This window comes from Crinia signifera, chromosome 8, assembly GCF_055691185.1.
Source record: "Crinia signifera chromosome 8, ASM5569118v1, whole genome shotgun sequence".
In the NCBI taxonomy this organism is placed as follows: Eukaryota; Metazoa; Chordata; class Amphibia; order Anura; family Myobatrachidae; genus Crinia; species Crinia signifera.
In genome coordinates this window covers 117,001,875-117,025,050 of record NC_139224.1, presented here as the reverse complement: position 1 = coordinate 117,025,050, position 23,176 = coordinate 117,001,875, and the positions used below count along the sequence as shown (strand labels likewise).

Below are 23,176 nucleotides of genomic sequence, written 5' to 3'. Positions count from 1 at the left end.
ATTTGTGGTTTCATGAAATGAATTCATTTTGAGATGTTGTATTGTAACTGTGAGTAACTCAATTTCATTTTAGAATAGTCTTGTTCTGAATAAAGTAAAATGTATTACTTTTAACATCCCAACTAGATGCATACCTCCTAACTGTTCCAATTTTTCATGGGACAGTCCAGTATTTTGGGGACAGTTACATCTGTGGCCAGCAGTGTCTCATGATGGGGGGGGGGGGGGGGGTTGGAGTCCCTTGTGAATAGATACTGGCCCTTATTCAGATCTGATCGCAGTACATATTTGGGTACTTGTTTAGTTTCACGGCGGCCGATATATCGGATGGGATATTGGCCAATATATCGGCCGATCCAATGCAACTTTTTACCTGTTCATAACCCCACTATCCACTACGCATGGAGTTCATTTTATATAGTGTGGCGAGCGCAGTAATTCGCATCCCCTGGCGGGGCTCCTACGCTCGCCACGCTTCGGGCTCGGTGGCTCGCCACACTATATATACATCCGATATATCACCTGCTAAACTAAAGTACCCAAATTTGTTCTCAAAATGGGCAAAACCATGTGCACTGCAGATGGGGCAGATGTCATATGTGCAGATAGAGTTAGATTTGGTTGGGGTGTGTTGAAACTGAAATCTAAATTGCAGTGTAAAAATAATGCAGCCAGGATTTTCCCTGCACAGAAACAAAATACCTCTCCCAAATCTATCTCTCTGCATATGTTACATCTGCCCCACCCACAGTGCACGTGGTTTTGCCCATTTTGAGAACAAATGTGTACTGCGATCAGATCTAAATGAGGGCCACTGTGTGCATGCGACAGCGATAAGCTGTAGCAGCAGTGGTCAGCAGGGGTTAATGTGTCAGCAATGCAGTGTTTACACTGATTACTGTGGTCAGGGAAATGGTATGCAGAATGGCTGGGGTGTTTTGAGACTAATACAGCCTTCAGACTCTAAATGCAGGGTCACACCGGGACTTTGAAACGGTTCTGTCCCGGTGCAGTTTGGTCTGTTCACATCGCTTCAGTGAACCGGCAATATTGCCAGTTTGCTGACATCATGTGGGGGGCGGGGCACAGTGGCATTGGCAGCAGGGGGAGGAGGCAGCGCTTGGAGCACTGCTTCCTCCTATGTGTGAACGGCAAATGGGTCACTCGACCCGAAAGACCTATTCACACCGCAAAGCAACGCGGCAATGAATCGGTAATAACCCTTATTTTTTACTGGTTCGTATTGCTGTGTTGGTACCAGTTTGCGGGACCCGATAACCCCTTTCACATCGCAACAATTACCGGTTCGAACCGGCAAGAAACCGACATGAACCCGGTAATTAGGTGCGATGTGAAAGGGTGTAAAGTGGGCTGTACAGTGTTCTATATCATGAAAGATTATTGAGTAATAGGCTTTTCTTCTGTAAATGAATAACTGCAAACTGAGAAATGGGGGGGGGGGGGGGGAAATTCCCCTGTAACCTAAAGGAACGGTATCAATTAGTATCCGTGTTTACAATATATTTATTTGTGTGACGGAGGAGTCAGGACTAGAAAGGGGAGGAGTTGAGAATAAGAGGAGTTGGGACAAGGGGGAGGGTCAAGATTAAATAGTAAATCCCCCCCCCCCCCGCCTTCCCCTAGAAGAAAAGTCTAGATCCGCCCCTGGGGGTGACTGCTTATTTTCATGCATCTAGTCTCTTATCTACTGTAGTACTGACATTGATTGTACGCTAGTTACATACACAAAGTATGTATGTATGTATGCATGCAGCCCAGCTGTTTTTAAAGGAGGATTGCATTGTTATATATTTATAGATGGATAAAAAAATTATTAGAAGCTTGAAATGTATACTATGCATTTCGTGTTAGATCAGATTACCTGTGAACTTGCAAGGAGTTAGCTTCTGTGATAAATGCAGGTCATCGATGTGAACTCCCTAGAGGCAATGTTTGAATAGAAAAAATAGTGGTTGCTGAGTTCTCAGTCATGTTTTAATCATCTTTAACAAGATTTTCCCCCTGCTGGTCTCTAAGAAACTGTTATTCAGCTTGTGCATTTGTGATATTTAGTGAATATGATACTTAAACATCTTCCCCTCAAGTGAAATGCAATAAAACAGTCTTCATCACAATGCTTGTCACAAAATGGGAAATCAATTAACTTATTTTCAGAGAAAAATCCATTCTAAATGCTTTTTAATGACCTCTAACCAGATAGTGCCTATCCTCAATTAGCCACCAGATGTAGATCTTGACATTGAATGGTACATTTCAACTTGTGGCACTTAGCACAAATTGTCAAGGATGTGAAAAACATATACACAAATATCCTAAATGCATAATAAAGCCGAAGTTTCTTTATTTTATTGCTATACTGCTGTATTAGAGATGTGTGGTTCAGGTTCTTTTGAAATTCAAGCCCACGCAAATTATGCAGTTGCTAACCAAAATAAGTTTCAGTTTGGGTATACCCACACTTTGGAATTCAGCTTCAAACCCATTTTCAGGTTTTGAATTGCAAAAAGGAAATGATTTTAGCATTTCTTTTACCCATATTTAAGAAATCCAAAAATCAAGGGTGTTTTTCCAAAGTCAAAATATGATGAAATTAGATCCAAAACCAATAAACAAGACTCAAGCGCCTAGGTGCCGATTCTGTGGGTGCTTAAGGGCCCGAGCACCCATGGAAATTGATGAGCACCCACCCGCTCAGCAGCGGCACACCCACCCGTGTCCCACTGCATTCCCCCTCCCTCGTCGCTGGCACAGTTACTATGTGGGCATTTATGTATTTGGCACTGTGGGGGCATTTATGTATTTGGCACTGTGCGGGCATTTATGTATTTGGCACTGTGGGGGGGGGGGGGATTTTTGTACCTGCACTGTGTGGGCATTTATGTCTTTGTCACTGTTGCCATAATTTGAATATTGGAGACAATATAAATCAGTATTATTTTGTGGCCACGCCCCTTTCCCATGAAGCCACTCCTCTATATTTTTGGCTTGAGCACCCACCAGCAAAAACATAAATCGTCACCTATGCTCAAGCGCACATCTATAATCTGTTTACAAACCCTGACATCAAATAAACCGGAGTTAACGTGCATAGCTGTAAATTGGGGGGATATTCAGACCTGATTGCTTCTCTGCTAATTTGCAGAACCCTGCGATCAGATAACCGCCTCCCATTCAAAGTGAAATCTCACCATGTGCAAGACCTGTGAAAATATCCCAGGTCAGTGTTTAGCTGCAAATCCATTAACAGCTCACTTGCCCATCAAATAATTTTTCCAGTGTGTATAGTCTGTGTGTAACCCAGGACCTACTCAGCCATTGTGATAGAAACAGGGTGATCAGGGCCAGAGCTGACGTCAAACACTTTCCCTGAAAACACTTAGGCACGCCCTGCTTTTTTCCTGACACTCCCAGAAAATGAGCGACTATCACTCCCAGCTTCCTATCACTCAACTTGCGAGCCGCTTGCTATTAAAAAACACATGCTGGATTTTATTGCAGGATATCCTGACACATGCGCGCTATGATCCGAATGCATGCGCAGTGGATCAATAATCTTTTAAATGTTAGTAAATGTGATTTAGGCCAAGAAACACGATTTAAAATGTGAAAAATATATATATTTTATTTTTTTTATTTTGGGAATTCTCCTATATTATATTTCATATATATATATATATATATATATATATATATATATATATATATATATATATATATATAGTTTTAAATGTCCGCCTTATTAATTTTATAAATGTACAGATGTGGTATGGCTCATCTTTGCAGGGGATGGCGATGATGACGCCAGCCCCCATCCCCCGCCAGCCGCCATCTGTATAGCGAGAAGGGGACGCGCGCGCACGTCCCACTTCCAGCGCTTCCCCCGGGTCACCGCCAGGCTTGTCGGCAGTCACCCGGGGTCCCCGCCGCCTGCCCACACCCCCCTTATCCCTGTCCATCTCCCTGAAGCGGAGACGGACAGGATTCCCGTCGCCACGCCGACGGAGATTGAGATGCATGCGCGTCTCAGTCAGATGGCGAGCCGGGCTGCTGGCGGATCGCCAGCGGTGACGTTCTGGTGATTCGCCAGCAAAGAAGAGCCCGGCCCCATTTGTATGTTAATTTTTTCATTTGGTAGTGTCCATTTTTCAGCCAAACCAAAGCACTGTATATTTAATTCTTGCAATGTAAAATTAGCCTGTAGTAAATTGATAGCATAAAGAATGTAATGCCACTGCTGTAATATCACAGTTTCCTTGTATTCCCCATAAGGGACATTACATGAGAAAAATAGACATAAACAAGTGGGCGGTACCCATGAAACACGTAACCAGTTTACAATACTAGGTGTATTCTATGCGGCTGGCAAGGGCATTAAATGGCGGGGATTGCAGAAAACAAGCGTTCCTCGCTGTTTAACCCCCGCGCTGGCCGCTCACCCTATTTAACGTTCCAGTGAAATACTCGCTGTCAGAGGACAATGAGGATTCCCCCGAACAGCAAAGCTTGGGGCTAATGCAGGAAGTCCGCTGCATTTAGCCACGAGTCACGCTGTTTTAGCGGCTGCATACGCTGATTCCCCCTCGTTCCAAAAATGGAGCGAGGGGAATCTGCGTATGCAGGAGGTCATTTGAATACTGACCCTGCAAGCTGTGACAGAGAGCAGGCAGCACTGCTCGCTGTCACAGCTCGCCTGCAGCATGGAATACTTCCCTATACTTCTACCATATGCTTTATGCAATACATTGTTTTCCATGCCACTTTTGGTGTGAGAACTAACTGCAAATTTTAAATAAATGTGAACCATTTCTAAGAAGGGGTACTTACTCTATCTTTAGTACATGGTCATAAAGCACTTTCAGAAGACACCAATGAGAGGTTCTGGAGTCCTCTCTTTCCTTTAAAAAGGCTGCTACCACTACTAATACTGTAGTTTCACCATAGTAGCTCCTTCAATGAGATGGCTCACTTGAGAGAGCCTGATGGCTGGTAAAAACTCATACTGATGATGATGTTGATGATTATTCTAATATAGAGCATAAATAACAATTTTTTATTTAGTCTCAGAGCTTAGCTTTTTGTTCAGATTCAGACTTAAAACTGTAGACTTTGATGTATTAATAAATAGCTTGTATTTTTGGGGATTTCAGAGCAACTCAGCACTCATACCTGTGTAGCACTCTAAATGCCAGATCTAAGCTGGATGGTTAAACCAGTTGTCAGGAACTTTATCAGAAAATTGAGACATTGGGCCAGATGTAAACTCGTGATGCTGCCCAAAAATCATAATAAAAAAAAAAAAAGTAGCAGTCATTTACATAACAAAACCATGCCTTTTAAAACTCAAAGTTCGACAGTCACCCTGCACGACTGCTGGACTCACAGTGCATTACATCTGGCCAATGTCTTATTTTTACCTTTAATGAACTGACTTTTTTAAACAGATTTTCTGTACACCTAGATGATTTTTATAACACATATTTATATTTTAATTATCAGTTGTATTAAATATAATTCATATATAAACACATCTATAGCTCGTTTTGGGGCCATGGGTTGTCAGAATCAGCAGCTGTTTTCTCTGACATGCCTACTTTCCAATACTCAACTTCCAGAACATTGAATACTGGGGGCCAAATGTAATAGGGTGAGAGTTTCAGAAAGTGAGAGATTTTGGGAGAGTTTTCCCATTTTTTTAAAGCAACAATCAATTACACTGCAAAACCAGGTTGATTTTGCCAGGTAATTGATTGCTGCTTTAAAAAAAATGGGAAAACTTTCCCAAAATCTCTCACTTTCTGAAACTCTCACCCTATTACATTTGGCCCCCGCTGTCAAGTTTCTGTTGAGTGGGATTCTGGCTGTTGGGACGTTCCGACAGCTGGAATCCCACATTGAATACCCCCTATATAGCTGTTTTCCTGTGGTATTTTAGTCTGATTCTCTTTTTACCAGATCATTTCTGACATACAGTATTATTGTTATTAGTACTGTTCAGACATGTTTGTTCTTCAAAGAATCTTATTAAATAAGAGTAGTTATAAGCCAGAATATAACAATCTTTATGTTATATATATATATATATATATACATCATTGTATATTTTAATGCTCTATTATTTTTGAGGGGGGTAATAATGGCTGACTATTTATTGCTTACCTTTGATTTATCACTCATATCTATCTATATACAGATGGAGCCGGGCTCCCTCTTGCTGGTGAATCGCCAGAACATCACCGCTGGCGATCTGCCAGCAGCCCGGCTCTCATCTGACTGAGAGGCGCGTGCGTCTCACGCGCACGCTCGTCTCAGTGTCCGTGGGCCGGGGCCCTGTCGCAGGGTTAGGGGGGGGGGGGGGTGTGGGGAGGCGGTGGGGACCCCGGGTGACCACCGGCTTTATCAATACATAATTTTATCACAATGTTTTATACCACTTGGACATCTCTCTTATTGTGTCTCCTATTCACAATCCTTTACTATGATGTGGCAGAAGTAAGACAAATTTGGATTTCTCATTTAGTGTCTTCTTTTTTCTCTCCATTTTATTCAGAAGCTTCCAAGCTTTGGACCATTTTTGGAGCAACGAAAAATGATCTTAGCTGAGAACAAGATCAGATTGCTTTCTGAAAACCCAAGTTCCTCTGCCGATACGAAGAAGCATTTTCTTCCAAAGAAACCTGTTCCAACAGTCAAGGTAAAATAAAAGAAAGTATACAATGAAAATGGTGTTATAAATTGGGGTTTTGGATATTGCCAAAGATGACTCTAGTACGATTACAAATATTGTTGCCTGAAATGACAATAATTCATATGTATCTGTCATATAAACACAAAATGCATTCCTTGTAAACTATTTTGTTTAAGGAATTGAGAAATAAGTTTTAAAAAAATCTCTATGTAATATGCAAGGTTGGCTAATGCTCATTTTCTATTTAATATATACAGTGCCTAAATCATTAGATAGCTCTGACACATTTTAATTAGAATGGTTTATTTGGGCCCCCCGCTATTCCTTTCTGTCTTAAAATGTACATTGCAAATAAGTGACTGACTGTAGTCAAAATGCGGAGCTGATTTATAAAGAATCACAGATGTTCTGTTAAGGTATAATTAGTTTTGTAATATTCAAGGATGGCTGCACTCTTTGTTCCTTCCTTTTGATTGTTAAATAACATTGTGTTAGTTATATCTCTCACACAGTGCTTGTGTGCAATGAATTGAAAACTTCTAAAAGTATTACTTTCCCTGATAGAAATATTAAAGGAACAGCAACAGCAGATTGCGATAACATCCTTACAGTGTCTATTTATTTCTGGAACTTTTACTACTGCTAAAAAGTTGATCAATGCTGATATCTGTATAATAATCTGCTACATCTGTCTAGACACTCAAATGCAGTCACATGGGGAGGTGAGTGGGCTCACAGTGCAGTGTGTTCCATCGCCAATATATCCAATGGCAGAGAGTAGCGGGACAGACCTTAGTCTTAGAGCATAGGTTCTCAAACTGATGTATGCGTACCCCTGGGAGTACACGGCAGACCATTTGGGGGTCCTTGAAAGAAAAAGGGGTAAAGGTGGACTTCCAGTTCCAGTCAATCAAACTCTGCATGCAGCGCTGTTATTAGCAGTCAGCTGTACGTGCCAGCAGGGTAAAAGCGACAAGATACGAAAAGCAAAAGCGATCAACGCTATTCAGCACAACACACCAGCTGAACATAACAGGTTTGGCTTTCTGACGCATACATAATCCAGCATAACATAATCCAGTCATATATTTCAAATCCAAATCCAAGATGTCCCTTGTTTGTTAGGAGACTTTTTTTTTGCATGGAGAGATAGGTTGGGGGGAATTTATGAGAGGAGGGATTACTCATAAATAGTCTAATCAAGGGGTACAAGTGAGAAAAGAGGTTGGGAACCCTTGTTTTAGAGAACTGAGGAATGGAGTGGGGAGTAAGGATGGATCAAGAGACCTGGCATATGCTGAGTTTGATATACTAGTTATTATTATTATTTTGTTTGTCAATATGGGTGCAAATTACACAAACTAAGGAGACTAGTTTTATAATGTCAAACATGAAACAGTTTTCAGCTAAGGTCAGGATAACAAACTGTAATTAAAACATTCAATATATTTTATTTTATAACTTTTTCCGGTACTTATGTATTATCTGGGCTCCCATGTTAAATGAACCCCATTTTTTCATACCCCTACTATCCAACTACGCATGGAGATGATTTTATATAGTGTGGCGAGCGCAGCGAGCCACCGTGCCCGAAGCGTGGCGAGCGTAGCGAGCCCCGCTAGGGGATGCGGTCTCATAAGAAAAACGGGAGCCCAGATATGACATAAGTACCCTTTTTCCCCTGCACTAGACTTTTTGGCAATGGGAATTGTAAATTCAATGACAGGGAAGTAAATGATATTTTGTAACATCTAATCTAATCTAATTATTATTATTATTATTATTATTATTATTATTTATAATATTATCATCATAATCATCCTAATCAATGCTTCTCATCACATTATATGAGTAATATGCTATCCAAAGATCACACTCTTGGGGGGGGGGGGTGTTCATGTTAAAAGACATGACATTCAATTATCAAGAAAAAATATGAGCACAATAATTGCCCATTAAAACTTACAAGAAAAGAAAAGGTTCAATGGGATTATATGTAGGTTTTAATTAAAAATACTTTGCCAGCAAATAAAACCACTTGTTTTTAAAAGTCAGTAGACTCCAAACTCTAATCAGTAAAAATGTTCAAATTCCAAATTGTTTCTAAATGTATTTTTTCCAGACTTTCCAACATGTTAAAACTAGTATCTACAATAAAAAACAATTTACAAAGCACCAAAGACATTGTCTACCTGAACGCCTCCCCCACCCTGCCAGTCCCACTCGTTAACATGTGAGGGGATGTGTGACACATCACATGCCTCTGCTGCAGGAGACCATCAAATGATTCCCTCCTAGCTTTGTAAATAAAAGTCATTGGGACATGACCTTTATTTGCAAGCACTGGGATAAAGACAGGGTGGGCAGATGACATTCTGTGACGTCAGCCGCCCGGCCACAGCAGACATTGTTCCATCCATGTACCCATGGGAAAAGGCCCAGCATTTTTAGGAAACACCCATAAAACACTGGGAATTCCACCCCCGGCCCACTCCAATACTTGCCAATTATGCAAGTCACGAAGCCATTCACAAAGGGGCTCTGCACATGTGCATAATAGACCATGCGCATGCGCAGTCCCCAAAACATCAGGCCTAAATTAAAACTAAATTAATCAGAATAACCCCCAAAATCCCAGATAAGCCATGGTTCCTGCTGCCTATCAGGGAAGATAGGTTAGCCCATGTTTCCTGCAATCAATAATGTCAGGAAATTGGATACCCCCTCTAGGGGTGTACACACGGGCTGTAGCTGAGAGATTTTCACTAAGCAATTTTGCTCAATCAAAATTTCCAAATCACTGCCAGAGATAAGCCAGCGGCCATCCCCAGCGGCAGCCCGTGTGTACAGCCGAATAAATACTTTAGCGTCTAGCAAGAATATTCTAGCCTGCAGTGTCTATTTGGCCAGGAGATAGTGACGCTGCGGGGAAACGCTTGGGGACCCTGAGGGACACATTTTAAGTGATTCACTATTACTGTTCCACATTTGTTTTTAAAATTTTGAAATAAGTACATTTATATACTGTTGAGTAGGGGATAAAATTGCTATATCGACATACATTAGGTTGACCACTAAAGGTCAACAGGAACACATGAAATGAAGGTCACCCTTATGACCCATATCTGTTGAAAAGCTTCCTAATTACAGAATTTTTATACATTATTTTATTTGAACAGTAAACATTAGTTGCATGAGGTTCAAAATTTGCCCAAAAAGAAGTGTAAAAATATGCATTCAAACTGTAACAAAAATGTATTTTTTTTTTAAATAAAATTTGAGAATTTTTATCTTCAAAGACCTTATTCTATGTACCAAATTTAAAATAATGGTTTCGGGCATCTTTATTAAGAGATGTGCCGATTCGGTTTTACCCAAATTTACTCACAGTGCTACCTTATTGGCTATCCAAAGGATGTGATAGCCGATAGTCAATCAAAAAAATATGAATTTGGGATAATTTGGAGATAAGAACCAAGTAAATCCGAACCTGAACATCTCTAATCTTTACTAGTTAACACCTGCTATCATAAATTATAACTAGATAGAACATGAATGTACAAATGTATGAAAAAACAAAGGTGTGGAAAGCAATTAAGGTTTGAAAATATTTTCAGAACTCGTTAAACAATTTTCTATATCAGGTTCATTTTTCACAGGATATTGGCAATATAGTAAACTATTTTTTATTTGTCAGTCTACTGGAGTTACTTATAGTGTCATGACAAGACTGCGTTATTTAGGAAATTTGTTTTAGGCAGTAGCAGGTCCAAGCTTCTAAATGATGATGACATGGAGATCAACACCTTATTGGTGACAAATATGTCAATGATGTCTTGAAAGCTAATCCTGATTTACAGTACTAGGGTAGGGAATGTGTTGAGCTGGCTATAAATATGTTTGAAAGAAAGGGTCAATGGATTTTACTCTGTAAGTGCCTTGTGCATGGATCATGGTGTCTATTCTGATGATGGTAAGCTTTGATCATATTCGGTCTGTGGCTGCTAGTGCAGCTCTATGTACTGCTATTACAAGATTGCACCTTAATGGAAACTAAACAACAACGACGATTCCTCAAAGAACGAGTATATACTGTAATGTATTAAGGTAAGCTGAAGTCAGATTTTGTACATTCTGTAAAGTTCTGATCATAGGCATTCGGATATCTGAAGTGGCTCTTGCTCATGTGCAGAGAGCTTTCCCTCTGTACAGTGCACCTCACCTTCTACGGGTGGATTGGTCTTTAAAGTAAACATTTTTGGAAGGTGATGCATGCGGCTCACGTACTTTGCACAGGCATCATCTTTTCAAAGATATCACCTGAAAAATGGTGTAGTTGACAAATTACATAAGAGGTAGCCACTGCAGGGGTTAAAGTGAGGGGGAATGGGGTTGCTAATGGTGAGGTGGAACATTTTAACCTCCACCCTGCACAGTAATTCTCACAGATAAGCATTCTAGCATTCTAGTTTGCAGGTGGATGCCAAAAACCCGACCACTGGCCCTGTCTCTTCCAGTGGGTGAAGAGGAGTGGGGTAATGAGGTGCCATAGATAAATTAGTTCCCCCACCTCTACATGACCACTTTATGGCCTGATCTACTGCATGGTACAATATAGGTGTGCAGTGGAGATCTCACATTGTTCACGGGCCTAAGAACTCCCATTGTTGTACAGATTGTTAATATGTCACTGGATCTGATACATGGATAGACTAGATTTTTACAAAATGATGCACCATAGTTCAAATTTCCAAGAAAACCCCTATTTATTAGTGATAAATAAAGATCCAAAAGAGATAAATGTTTTATCAATTGGATCTTTATATATGTGGCTTAAAATTAAGGGTAATTTGCAGGAATATTATTAAGTTAGTAGACAATACCAGTTAATTCTAAGATACAAGAATAGAGCGGATTGGTATCAGAGCCATTACCATCAATAGGCAATACTAATGTTACAAGTGGTTATACAAATGCACCGGAAGGTAGATAGCACAAGTGGATAGTGAAGTATGTGGATTTGTGCACTAGTTATAATTAAGCCGGGTACATACACACAAAGATGAACACATAGGTATAGCGATGGTTGAACAGGCAGAAAACTATACAAGCAGACTATCCTAAAGGGCCCTTTCTTAGGCTCAAACAGAATCTAAGATGGATTGATCATATACAGTAGTGGCTATCATAAATAAGAGCAAATGGAAGGAAACGTTCTACAACAACAGTTACCTGGTGGCTAGAGATGCTACTTTTTCCGTGGATATTTCTGATGGTATTCATGCAACAATCAAACTGTTGAATTTGTTTTTTTCTGGTCCCCACAAATTGTATTTTGACCATTAGTTCTTTGTATTCCTCAACTTGTGGAGTCAGAATATGACCTGAAAATGGATTTGCAATCACTGGATTCAGCAAAGGCAGATTAACCATCATGTAGACTGTCCAATTTAAATGGCCTCTAGACTGTCTTGGGCCAAGAATTTAAAAGGGTACATGAATTTGAGGTCTAGATTACAATTTTAGAATTCTGGTAGTCAGGATTTGTCACCAGTCCTCAAAATTGCAACAGTTTAATAGAACTTTCAGACATTCTCTTATAGCTGGTCCAGGCATGATTTTTTCAATATTATTTTTTTAAGAAGCAACAGCAGGAATGGGAGAATTTCATCAAAAACTAGGAAACCGGTTTAAATGACACATCAGTTTGACATAGACCACACTTTTTTTAGTTGATGAGAGTAGAAATCTGTTTCCAGCAATCTTGCATTGCATTATTGTAAATGGTTACTCCAGTTTATGCTTAGCACATGTTGTGTCTGATGATTGCAATAAAGATGGAAGGCATAAAATATCAAGAGTGGTGCGAATTGCTTCCAAAAGTGAACTAAAATGTGCTCCAAAGTTTGAAAAAACACTGTATCATCTGATACTATATACTGTTTAATTAAAAATGTCATTGTTTATTAATTGTACTAGTTCTTTTGAAGAAGAAAGTCCATGAGAATGCAAAAATGATGTCAACATTGTAGTTTTATCCACCATAACCAACATTATAGTCATGATGTTAGATAATAAAAGATTCATAATTAAATACATGGTGATTGGAGATTGAGGAGAAATAGATTAATTTAGTAAAAGTTCAAATGGAATACCGAGCACAAGTACAGCAGGAAAAATCTCTTTTTGGCATGCTGGAGTGAACATCTCTTAGAATACTAAACACAATTCTTTGATGTGCAGCATCTAGTAGTAAATGTATCCATTCAGCAAATGTATCCATAATGGCTTTCAGTTCTTTAATTGCCTTTTCAAAAGATACAGTACTTCTGTAGCTGCTATTTGATTGATGGATAGCACACAGGTTAAACTATGTATCTTCTCCTTTTGTCTTCGCAATAATGTTCCAACTGAGGAATTTGAGTTGGGATTTGAATTGCCAACCAGGAAATTCCCAAAATATGATAATTTAATGGACAAGATGGGAGGAATTAGATTCTCATGGTGTTTTGTTTTAGTAACTACTGTAGTTCCAGGGACTCAGGTGTAGATGTATGATTAAATGCCTGGTACTTTATCACCTGCCAATAAGCTCCTAACTGTCCATTTTCAAACCCAGCCTGTAACTTAACAGTCAGGATCTGATTAGCCGGTGATAACGTACCAGGCATTTTATCACTTCTCCTCCCTTATTACTACTTCATACCTCTACACCTCAGTTTCAGGAGTAACTGGGCTAGAAGTTAAAAGTTGCAACTAGTTGCTTGGATGGAATAAAAATCTGGTACTGGATGGGAGCAAAGGACAATCAGAAATGTGCTCATAAACCCAGGAAAATGGACAAAACATTCAGTCAAATTGTTTAAATCAAACGTGTTCAACTACAGTACTGTGTCCGAGCACCAGTTTTTTGTCCTTTTCCAGATTTTGGGAGAGAAATTCTAAAGTAAATATTACACTTGCTCACATCCAGTACCATATTTTTATTCCATCAAAGCAACTGGTTGGATGGTTGGAGGAAAGTTGGTCTGATGTGTGGCCAGAGCTACCTCAAGCGTCATCATTTGAAAAAGAAGCAAAAAGCAATGGAGGCAGTGAGAATTAACTGTTGGTTATCTTGGGTAAAATGGGAAGAATCTCTGTAGCTACTGTACACTGAAGTATTTATGCCGCATACACACGGAGCAACAGGAGCTTTGTGCTGAGCAACTGAATCACTTAGATCTCTAAGCACACAGCAGTCAGCACACAGCACTGCACCAGCACTATGTACTGAGTGATATGTCACTGCCGGATTCAGTATTCAATTCCGGCGGTCGGGATCCCGGCGTTCAAAATCCCGATGCCGGAATACCGACCGCCGAAATTCCGACAAGGGGGGGGACGTGGATCGCCCCCCCCCCTTGCGGGCTCGCTGCGCTCGCCACGCAGCAGGACCGGTGCCTTGCCACGCTCGGCACACTAATTTATTCTCCCTCCTGAGGGTGTCGTGGACAACCATGGAGGGAGAAAGTGTTGGGATTTCGGCGGTCGGGATTCCGGCGTCGGGATTTTGAACGCCGGGATCCTGACAGCCGGGATTTACACTGCATCCCGTCACTGCCCATGTACTCAATAGAGAGGACATGGGCAATGACTAGATATTTCAAGTATGCTTGAAACATCTAGCTTGGAGATAGCAATGTGTCGGGGTGTGGGACGTAAATCGTTATCGCTATGGGGGAGATAGCTTAGAAATTGGGCTTAAATCGCCACGTGTGTATGCCCCAGAAGTCCACCTTACTACATTTTAAAACTGGTTTCTTGTGTGGAAGCTTTGTCTACCAGAGGCAGCATTGTCTTTAGTGGGTAAATATTTGAAAGTGTACATGCTCTGACTGGGCCACCAAGGGTGTTATAAAGCAAACATTGCTGCAGAACAAAACACACTTGCATTGCTGATGGAAATGTTTTGCTTCTAAATGGTGCGATTAAGTTGACAAACACCAAGCTCTTTAGTACACAGTTTATGTTTTTACTCTTCAATTATTATTTTTTTCATTAAGGATGTTTCATTATCAGGCTATTTTTATGAGATTATCAAAACATACACTACAGGAATGTGTTTCAAAGGATTAAGCCTTTCATCTTCATCTTAAAATAGTAAAGTAAACAAAGTGCAACTGATTAAATATATCTAAGGTAAGATGTTTATTGGATCATTACTTGGTAAGTTACTATTTGCATTAGAAGCCGAGTCTTTTATGGGTGAGCAGTTCTCGGCATTCACTGGCTTCAAGCTTTATCACAACACAAATGACAGAAGCAGGCGAGGCAGAACTGTTATACTATTACTGACAGTGGCTGATGAACACTGCATAGGAAATTATTAATAGCACATTTCATTTAGAGACTCGAATGTCTATATATCTGTATCATTTTTTATTGTAATGGTGCCTCGAATGACGGTTTGTGTATAGCGGTACCATATTTATTCTGCTAGTACTGTTCATTTGATATGTGTTATGGTTTTTTAGCAATTAAAGGTTTCCTTTTTTTCACATGGGGCAAAACATTAATTGATTAGAAATCAGAAAAACAATGAGATTGATCTTTACATTTATAGTTGTATGGCCAGAAATGCACAGTATCAACAAGGAATGTGAATCATCATTTATACTTACAAATACAAATTAGAAGTATATCGTTGCTAGCAATTTTTTGGGATACAATTTATTTCCAGATGGAACTGTTTTCGGTACTCTTTACCTAGAACGGTGCCCGCGATTGGCATCGCGGGCGTCGGGGGTAAAAAATCGCGGGCATCGCGGTCATTGTATGCACATAAAAAAACGGGTGCGACGCGATGCCCGCGATTTTCCCATAGGGATCAATGTAAAAAGTCAGATTGGACGTGATTTTAGTGTTAAATGCCTCAATGCCCGCGATTTTTACATAGGAAACAATGTTAAATGGGCCACAGAGCCCTAATAGTCCCCCTGAAGTCTTAAATGGCCCCCACAATTTTTAACGCCACCCCACGATCAACGTGAACCCGAAGCGTGGTGAGCGCAGCGAGCCCGCGAGGGGCGGCGGTACGCGTCCTCCAACCTTTTCATACCCCCACTATCCACGTCGGCGTGGAGTTGAGAATAGAATAGTGTGGCGAGCGCAGCGAGCCACCGAGCCCGAAGCGTGGCGAGCGGACAAGGATACCTGTGAAGCCCGCCAAGGGACGCGTTTACCTGTGAAGGTATCCGCGTCCCCTCGCTGGGCTCGCTGCGCTCGCCACGCTTCGGGCTCGGTGGCTCGCTGCGCTCGCTACACTATTCTATTCTCAACTCCACGCCGACGTGGATAGTGGGGGTATGAAAAGGTCGGAGGACGCGTACCGCCGCCCCTCGCGGGCTCGCTGCGCTCGCCACGCTTCGGGTTCACGTTGATCGTGGGGTGGCGTTAACAATTGTGGGGGCCATTTCAGACTTTAGGGTGACTATTTGGGCTCTGTGGCCCATTTAACATGGTTTCCTGTGGAAAAATCGCGGGCATTGAGGCATTGAACACTAAAATCGCGTCCAATCTGACTTTTAACATTGATCCCTATGGGAAATCGCGGGCATCGCATCGCACCCGTTTTTTAGTGCATACGATGGGCGCGATGGGCGCCGTTCTAGGTAAAGAGTACCCTGTTTTCTTTTTGTCTTTCTTATTTTTAACTCTCTCTGCCTCTACTTAACAGGTTTATTTATGAAGCAATGATAACCCCTTCCACTGAGGTTTTAGCTGGAGAAAGGGGGTTATCATTGCTTCTTCCAATTCACTAAAAGGGAAACTGCAGAGACATCCTTTACGTCTTCCCGCTGCTGGCTACTAGGAGAAAATCCTGGTTTCTGCCATGGTAGTCCAGAAAGCAAATAGCATTATGTAAACTTTGAAATGCAGTGATGAATGAGCACAGTAGAAGGGCCGTAAACAGATGATTGCAAGTGGTGCTGCCATCTATACAGATGGAGCAGCTCCCAATGGAGATGCTCCTGGCACTAGAATTGGCAATCACTGCTGTGCGTCATTTGACAGAAGGGGGCGCGCGCACAAGATGCCTGTGTGCCCTGTTCTGTTGGAGTTACCTAGCCCTCTGCCAGCTCCCCAATGCTCCCCCATCTTCCCCCGTAGCCCCCTGCAGCCCCCACTCGCCCTGTCTGTCTCCTTAAAGCGGAGATGGGCAGGGAATCCACTTCTCGCGGCCATGCTGAATGGGACACATGATCGTGTAAGAAGCTTGCACATCTCAGTCAGATGGAGCTCCTGTCTGCTGGCCTGCTCCAGCTCAGGAGCTCTGGTGATTCTTCTGGCTGGCTGACAGGTGCTTCGTCTATCGAGCAGTTCTTTGGCCCACAACTAGTGTTCATTCTATTACCCTGCATCTTTCAAAACCAGTGCAGTTCCTCTTTCCTACCTGAGGTGTTGCTGTCTGCTTTGGCAATTCTAGTACTGTCTGGTCTGTGGGGCCAAATTCAGACCCGTTTATTACAGACTGAATTTGGAACCAACCCCGGGGTTTGGCTCTTGCACATGCTCGAATATGCGCATGCCGGTAGTGATTGGCTTTGGTGAGCTCCACACTCCATTTGCTCTAGGAGGGGCACAATGGAGGTGGTTAGGGGGGCAGCAGCAGTGGAATGCCCAGCGTTTTATGGGCATCCCCATAAAAATGCTGGGCATTCCACTTCTAAAACAGGTGTGTTGATGCCTGCTTGGAGAGGACAGCTGACGTGGCCTGACGTCAGCGCCTGCCCCGAATTCGGAGGACAGCAGGTGCTACAAAAGTTACTTTAGGCTGACGTTTCTTAGTTGAGGTAGGAGAAATCATTCAATGACGATCGACCATCGAATGATTTCTCCTCATTGCGACTGCATGCTAGGGGATGTTTTAATGTACACATCCCCTTGCATTCTTACTTTGCTATTGCGGAACAGATATTCTGTACATGCTGTGAATAAATCATTACAGGTATCTTCCATATCTCAAGTATTGGATATTTTTCAGATATTGGAATATTTACATACAGTATGTAGTGTTCATTCTAGCACTCGCCATCATTGAAAACCCATGCAGTTCCTCTTCCCTGCCTGGGGTGTCGCTGTCTGCTGTAGGGCGTCTAGCACAGTGTGGTCTGTATATCAGCACTGATATGCAAACCAGACCTGTGCTAGAAACACCACAGCAGACAGCATCACCCCAGGCAGGAAAGAGGAACTGCATGGGTTTTCAAAGTTGGTGGGTGCTAGAATGAACACAATACATATGCATAATGACATATCTTGAGGATGGGACCTCTAAACCCAAATAATTTATGTTGCATACTGTATACTGTTCACCTTATACATAGAACCTGATGATATTTAAAAAAAATAATTTTGTGTATTGAATCATCACAAAGCAAAGGTGTCACTATTTTAGTCAGCGCACAATATGTTTTGTGTATCATTTTGGACAAGAGATCCTCAATCTGTATTTTGATTCTTATTTAATTGCATCAAAGCCTTATGTGCCGTAGCTGCAGTGGTAATTACAGATCAGTCTGTTCTACCGGTAAGCAAACGTGTTACTGGTCCTTTTACCAATCAGCTCAGGCTCTGCAGTGTGTGTGTGTGTGTGAAATTTAGGTGGTCTTTGAAGTAGTAATTGCTTTATAATTGAACATGTATGAACATGTTTTTCCATCGCATACAATTATGTGTGTAATTTAAGTAACTTAGATGAGAAAAAGTAAAGCAGGTGTTCTGTTTTTTTTTCTTCCCAGGATGTAATTGGCAGAGCATTGCAGTATATTGGATCATTTGGAAAATTAAACATTGAAGAACAAGTTGTAGCCCTGATTGATGAGGAAATGTGCATTAACTGTGGCAAGTGCTACATGACCTGCAATGACTCCGGTTATCAGGTACATTTTCCTTTCTAATACTTAATAAAAAATAATGACATTTTTCATGATGTTTCGCTATTTGTGGAACAGGCCAGCACCAATTTCTGTGTATTACTAGAATATGCCCCACTATACTGTATATTTTGGTTGGTGCAAGATTAATCACATTGCTGGCTTGCAGATACAGTACATTCTGTAAGCATAGCTTAGTGCTGTGTTTGGTCCAACCAATTAAAATACATTTGCCTTAACTTTTTTTTAACTTAGAAATCCTACTACGAACACTGAGGGCAGTAGTCAATGCGGGTGCGAGCGGCCGGAGATGGGGTTAAACAGCGGGGATCACAGAAAACTAGCAATCCTCGCTGTTTAACCCACACGCCGGCCGTTCTCTATATTTAACGTTTCGGGGGAATCCTCGCTGTCACGGGATAGCGAGGATTCCCCCAAACAGTGAGGCTTGTGGCTATTGCAGGGAGCCTGCTGCATTTAGCCGCGAGTCTCGCTGCTTCTGCGGCAAAATATATATACTTTTTTATAAAGTACTGTTTGTCTTAACCTCATATGTATATTATATTGGTAACGTAACTTAGGAGCTATTAATACTTTTTCTCTTACAGGCGTTATTTTCATATGCATTTGAATGTTTTTTTTTTTATGGGCAGTAGGCTAAGGTTTTGGTGCTGAGACACCTTAGGGCCTGATTCAGTGTTGCACACTCTTCTGCGAATTTGCAGCAAAAGCAATTATTGGATGACTGCACATGCGCATGGTATCCTCTGCACATGCGTGAACCATAGGTATGAAGACACCCACTGAAGGTTAGCCTTCGCTGGCTGCTTGCAGGGTGATTGACACTCTGTGGCCATTTGGAGGTGTTCCTCAGCCATTGGGAGGGAGGGCCGCTGACATCATCAGTGGCCTCCTTCTACCCATGGCCTTCGCAGCACCAAATAAGTCTAGACTTATTTGGTGCTTTCGAACAGAGAGGAAACCATTACATGGTGAATGATTCCAAATGGATATTCCCCTGTGTGCATGGCTGCGAATGCATACACAGCCGTGCACATGGGCGGGATTTTACTTGAGCAGGGTGTTGTGGGGGGGTGTTTAACTACTCACTGGGCCTTGAACTAAAATGGAGCCTTAAAGTGGCCCTGTTTCTAGCTATTAGGAAAGTATAGGATGAATGCTCTGTACCTGTACATCCAGATCACCCTCAATCATTTTATGGGGAAAGATGATCTTTGGCAATGTATTTTTTTTCATTAAGGTGGGTATTCAATCTTTCATTCATGCTGTATCATGGCAAAGCTGAGTGTGGCTCCATGTAACAAGACGTCAGCCGCCCGCCCTGTTCTCGTTCCCAGATGGCGCAAATATATATCAGTCAGGACTGACTTCGATTTGTAAGCAGGGGAAAAATCATTCAATGGTTGGGGACCATCGAATGATTTTGGACCCGTATGCTACCCTACAAACGGATGTATATGTAAACATCATTCGCAAAGCGGTGGGATGTGCAGACTGTGGTGTGGGGAGGGATTTGTGTGGGCAGCGGTAGATGGCTCGCTAAGCATTGAATTTTCGCTGCTTAGCGAGTCAATCAGAATAACCCCCATAGAACATTATATAGAACTTGTTAAATAAGAATAGATATACAGTTTAACAATAGATATTTGGTGAACAAAGATGATGTTCATGGAGTAAGAGATTTATTTTTGCAATTGCAGTTGCATATAAATCCGTGAAAACTCAGACACTGCTTATGTGTATTTAGAGAGGCGCAGTAGTGATTAAGATGCATGGTATTGGAAATGTGCTGGGACTGGAAGTTGGTTATTGAGTTTCATAAATATGGTGCAACTCACGTGCTTATTATTAGTGTGTTGCGATCATGTCTCTGAAGTGAGTGCAAACTCAGATGCATAAATGCTCACATTGGAGGCTGTACTCTGACAGAGAATCTATATCTAGCATGGGGCTTGTGCAAGTTTAGATGGTGCAACCAATGGTTCCTGCTCATTCAAGGGCCAGGCTGTACACAAGCTGTACACCAACTGAAGACCAGGAAAGTGCTATTACTGGTATATGCAGAAAGTTGTAGGTGCAAAATACTGAGACACAAGTGCTGCAGCATCGGATTATTATATGATAATGTACTGAATATAAGACAACAATGTAAAGCTTATTATAGTTCTATTTTTATAAAAGGCAAGTTTATTTTACTAATTCACATTGCAATAACAGTAAGCACAAAACTGTCTAAAAGATGTAAGATATATATATATATATATATTTTTTACATATAAAATACAAAAGTAATATTTTATAAAAGAAAATGTATAGTCAGATTTATTTTTTCCTGCAGCTATGTTGTTTCCATGGTTGCAGTGTAGGCTTCTACATAAGTATCAAACAGGTTTCATAATGAAAATGTGGATACTTAAATTGGGACATTGGTGACCTTCGTTAAAGTGACATTGAAACCATTTATTTCTACTTGCAGGCTATCAAGTTTGATCCCGAGACCCACCTGCCCAATGTCACTGACAGCTGTACCGGTTGCACTCTATGCCTGAGTGTTTGCCCTATTATTGATTGCATCAAAATGGTTGCCAGGACGACACCTTATGAACCAAAGAGAGGCCTTCCCTTGACTGTGAATCCAGTGTGTTAAAATGATTAGTTCAACAAATGATCCAAACTTAATGCATACCATGGCTGGTGTCTCATTATCATACGTTATTTGAAATCCAGTCATATGGAAATTCTGAAAAGAGAGATAGTGGCTTTTAATTATAGCTGTACACATACTGTTGTAGCAGTATCACATTCAATTTTCTTAATAGAATTTCATCTATCAACTACATTATATCATGTGTATGGGTATTAGGTTTCATAATTTCCACATATATATATATATAGAGAGAGAGGAAAAAATGGTTAATTTTAAGCATGATGATAAATAAATAATGTAAGCAGTCTGAGTGCCTTTCCTTTTTTTCATATTTTCTTTGTAGCTTAAACTTGTCAGACATAATTAGTTATTTGGAAAAAACAAAGAATTAAGAAAAGAATTACTGTTTGTATACAGACAGTAGATTTACAATGAGGATTTAACACTGGATTAAGTACTTTGTGCAGTGCGTCCACTGATAAAACATAATGTATTTCTTAATCCCTAGTACATTAGGGTTTATAATGGGCAATGTGTAACACAGCATTATTAACCATTTTAAAAGAACCTGCTCTGTTTACTAATTTATTTCCAATATGTCAGTGCTAGCTCCTGTCTATTATGTTTCAATTGCATATGAAAGGCACTTGAGCATTTTCCACAGATACCATTGGACAGTCTTAGAGCCTTTTTCTGATAACATGAACATGTCCTTTAATTTGCTACATCTACTTACTAATACTATAAAGAAATTGGCTCAATGGTTATAAAATACAAAATGATTGAATTTCTCAAATGTGTTCTATGGAATGATCTCCCATTTCTTCAATTAAAAGTAAAGGTACTTGTGTACAATCACGGCTCCCACGATGTCCATCGTATAGTAAAAAATCGCATGCAATCGCATGTGATTTTTAACAGAAATGCATCCAAATGCATTGAAATAAGTATCAAACATGTTCAATGGCCCCCAAATGTCATTTTTGAGGCTGTACCACCCCCACTATCAACGCAAACCCGAAGCGTGGCATATCATAATTTGGATGGTGTCTTATGGCTGGGGAAAAATTTGGTAAATTTTACTTTGGTACTTGTGTACTTTCACGGCTCCCATCGCATGCCATTGCATGCCAAATGTAGTGGCATGCGATGGGATGCGATTTTTGCAGTTTTTAAGCAATTTTTTTTTAAAAATCAAATGCGATCGCATCGCATGTGATCACATGCGATTTTTAACAGAAATGCATCCAAATCCATTGAAATTAGTATCAAATGTGTTCAATGGCCCCCAAATGTCATTTTTGAGGCTGTACCACCCCCACTATCAACGCGAACCCGAAGCGTGGCGAGTGCAGCGGTACGCGTCCTACGACCTTTTTATACACCCACTATCCACGTCGGCGTGGAGTTGAGAATAGAAAGTGTAGCGAGCGTGAAGCGTGGCGAACGCAGCGAGCCCCACAAGGGGACACGGATACCTTCACAGGTATACGCTTCCCCTCGCGGGCTTCACAGGTGTCCGTGTCCCCTTGCGGGGCTCGCTGCGCTCGCCACGCTCACCACGCTTCGGGCTCGCCACACTTTCTATTCTCAACTCCACGCCGACGTGGATAGTGGGGGTATGAAAAGGTCGTAGGACACGTACCGCTGCGCTCGCCACGCTTCGGGTTCGCGTTGATAGTGGGGGTGGTACAGCCTCAAAAATGACATTTGGGTGCCATTGAACATGTTTGATACTAATTTCAAACATTGCTTCAAAACGGCAAAAATCTCATCCCATCGCATGCCATCGCATGCCACTATATTTGGCATGCAATGGCATGCGATGGGAGCCGTGAAAGTACACAAGTACCAAAGTAAAATTTACCAAATTTTTCCTCAGCC

General features: G+C 41.2%; 1 protein-coding gene across 1 annotated transcript in view; it reads left to right on the top strand.

Annotated features, from left to right (window-relative positions):
* The window catches only part of DPYD (dihydropyrimidine dehydrogenase), a 1,077,189-nt gene extending 1,055,590 nt beyond the window's left edge, over positions 1-21,599 (top strand). The window contains exons 21-23 of the mRNA XM_083157059.1: positions 6,569-6,712; positions 18,490-18,630; positions 21,122-21,599. Coding sequence (XP_083013185.1) covers positions 6,569-6,712; positions 18,490-18,630; positions 21,122-21,292 — 456 coding nt within the window. The 3' untranslated portion in view covers positions 21,293-21,599. The remainder of the gene's footprint in view (positions 1-6,568; positions 6,713-18,489; positions 18,631-21,121) is intronic.
* The last annotated feature ends 1,577 nt before the right edge of the window (positions 21,600-23,176 follow it).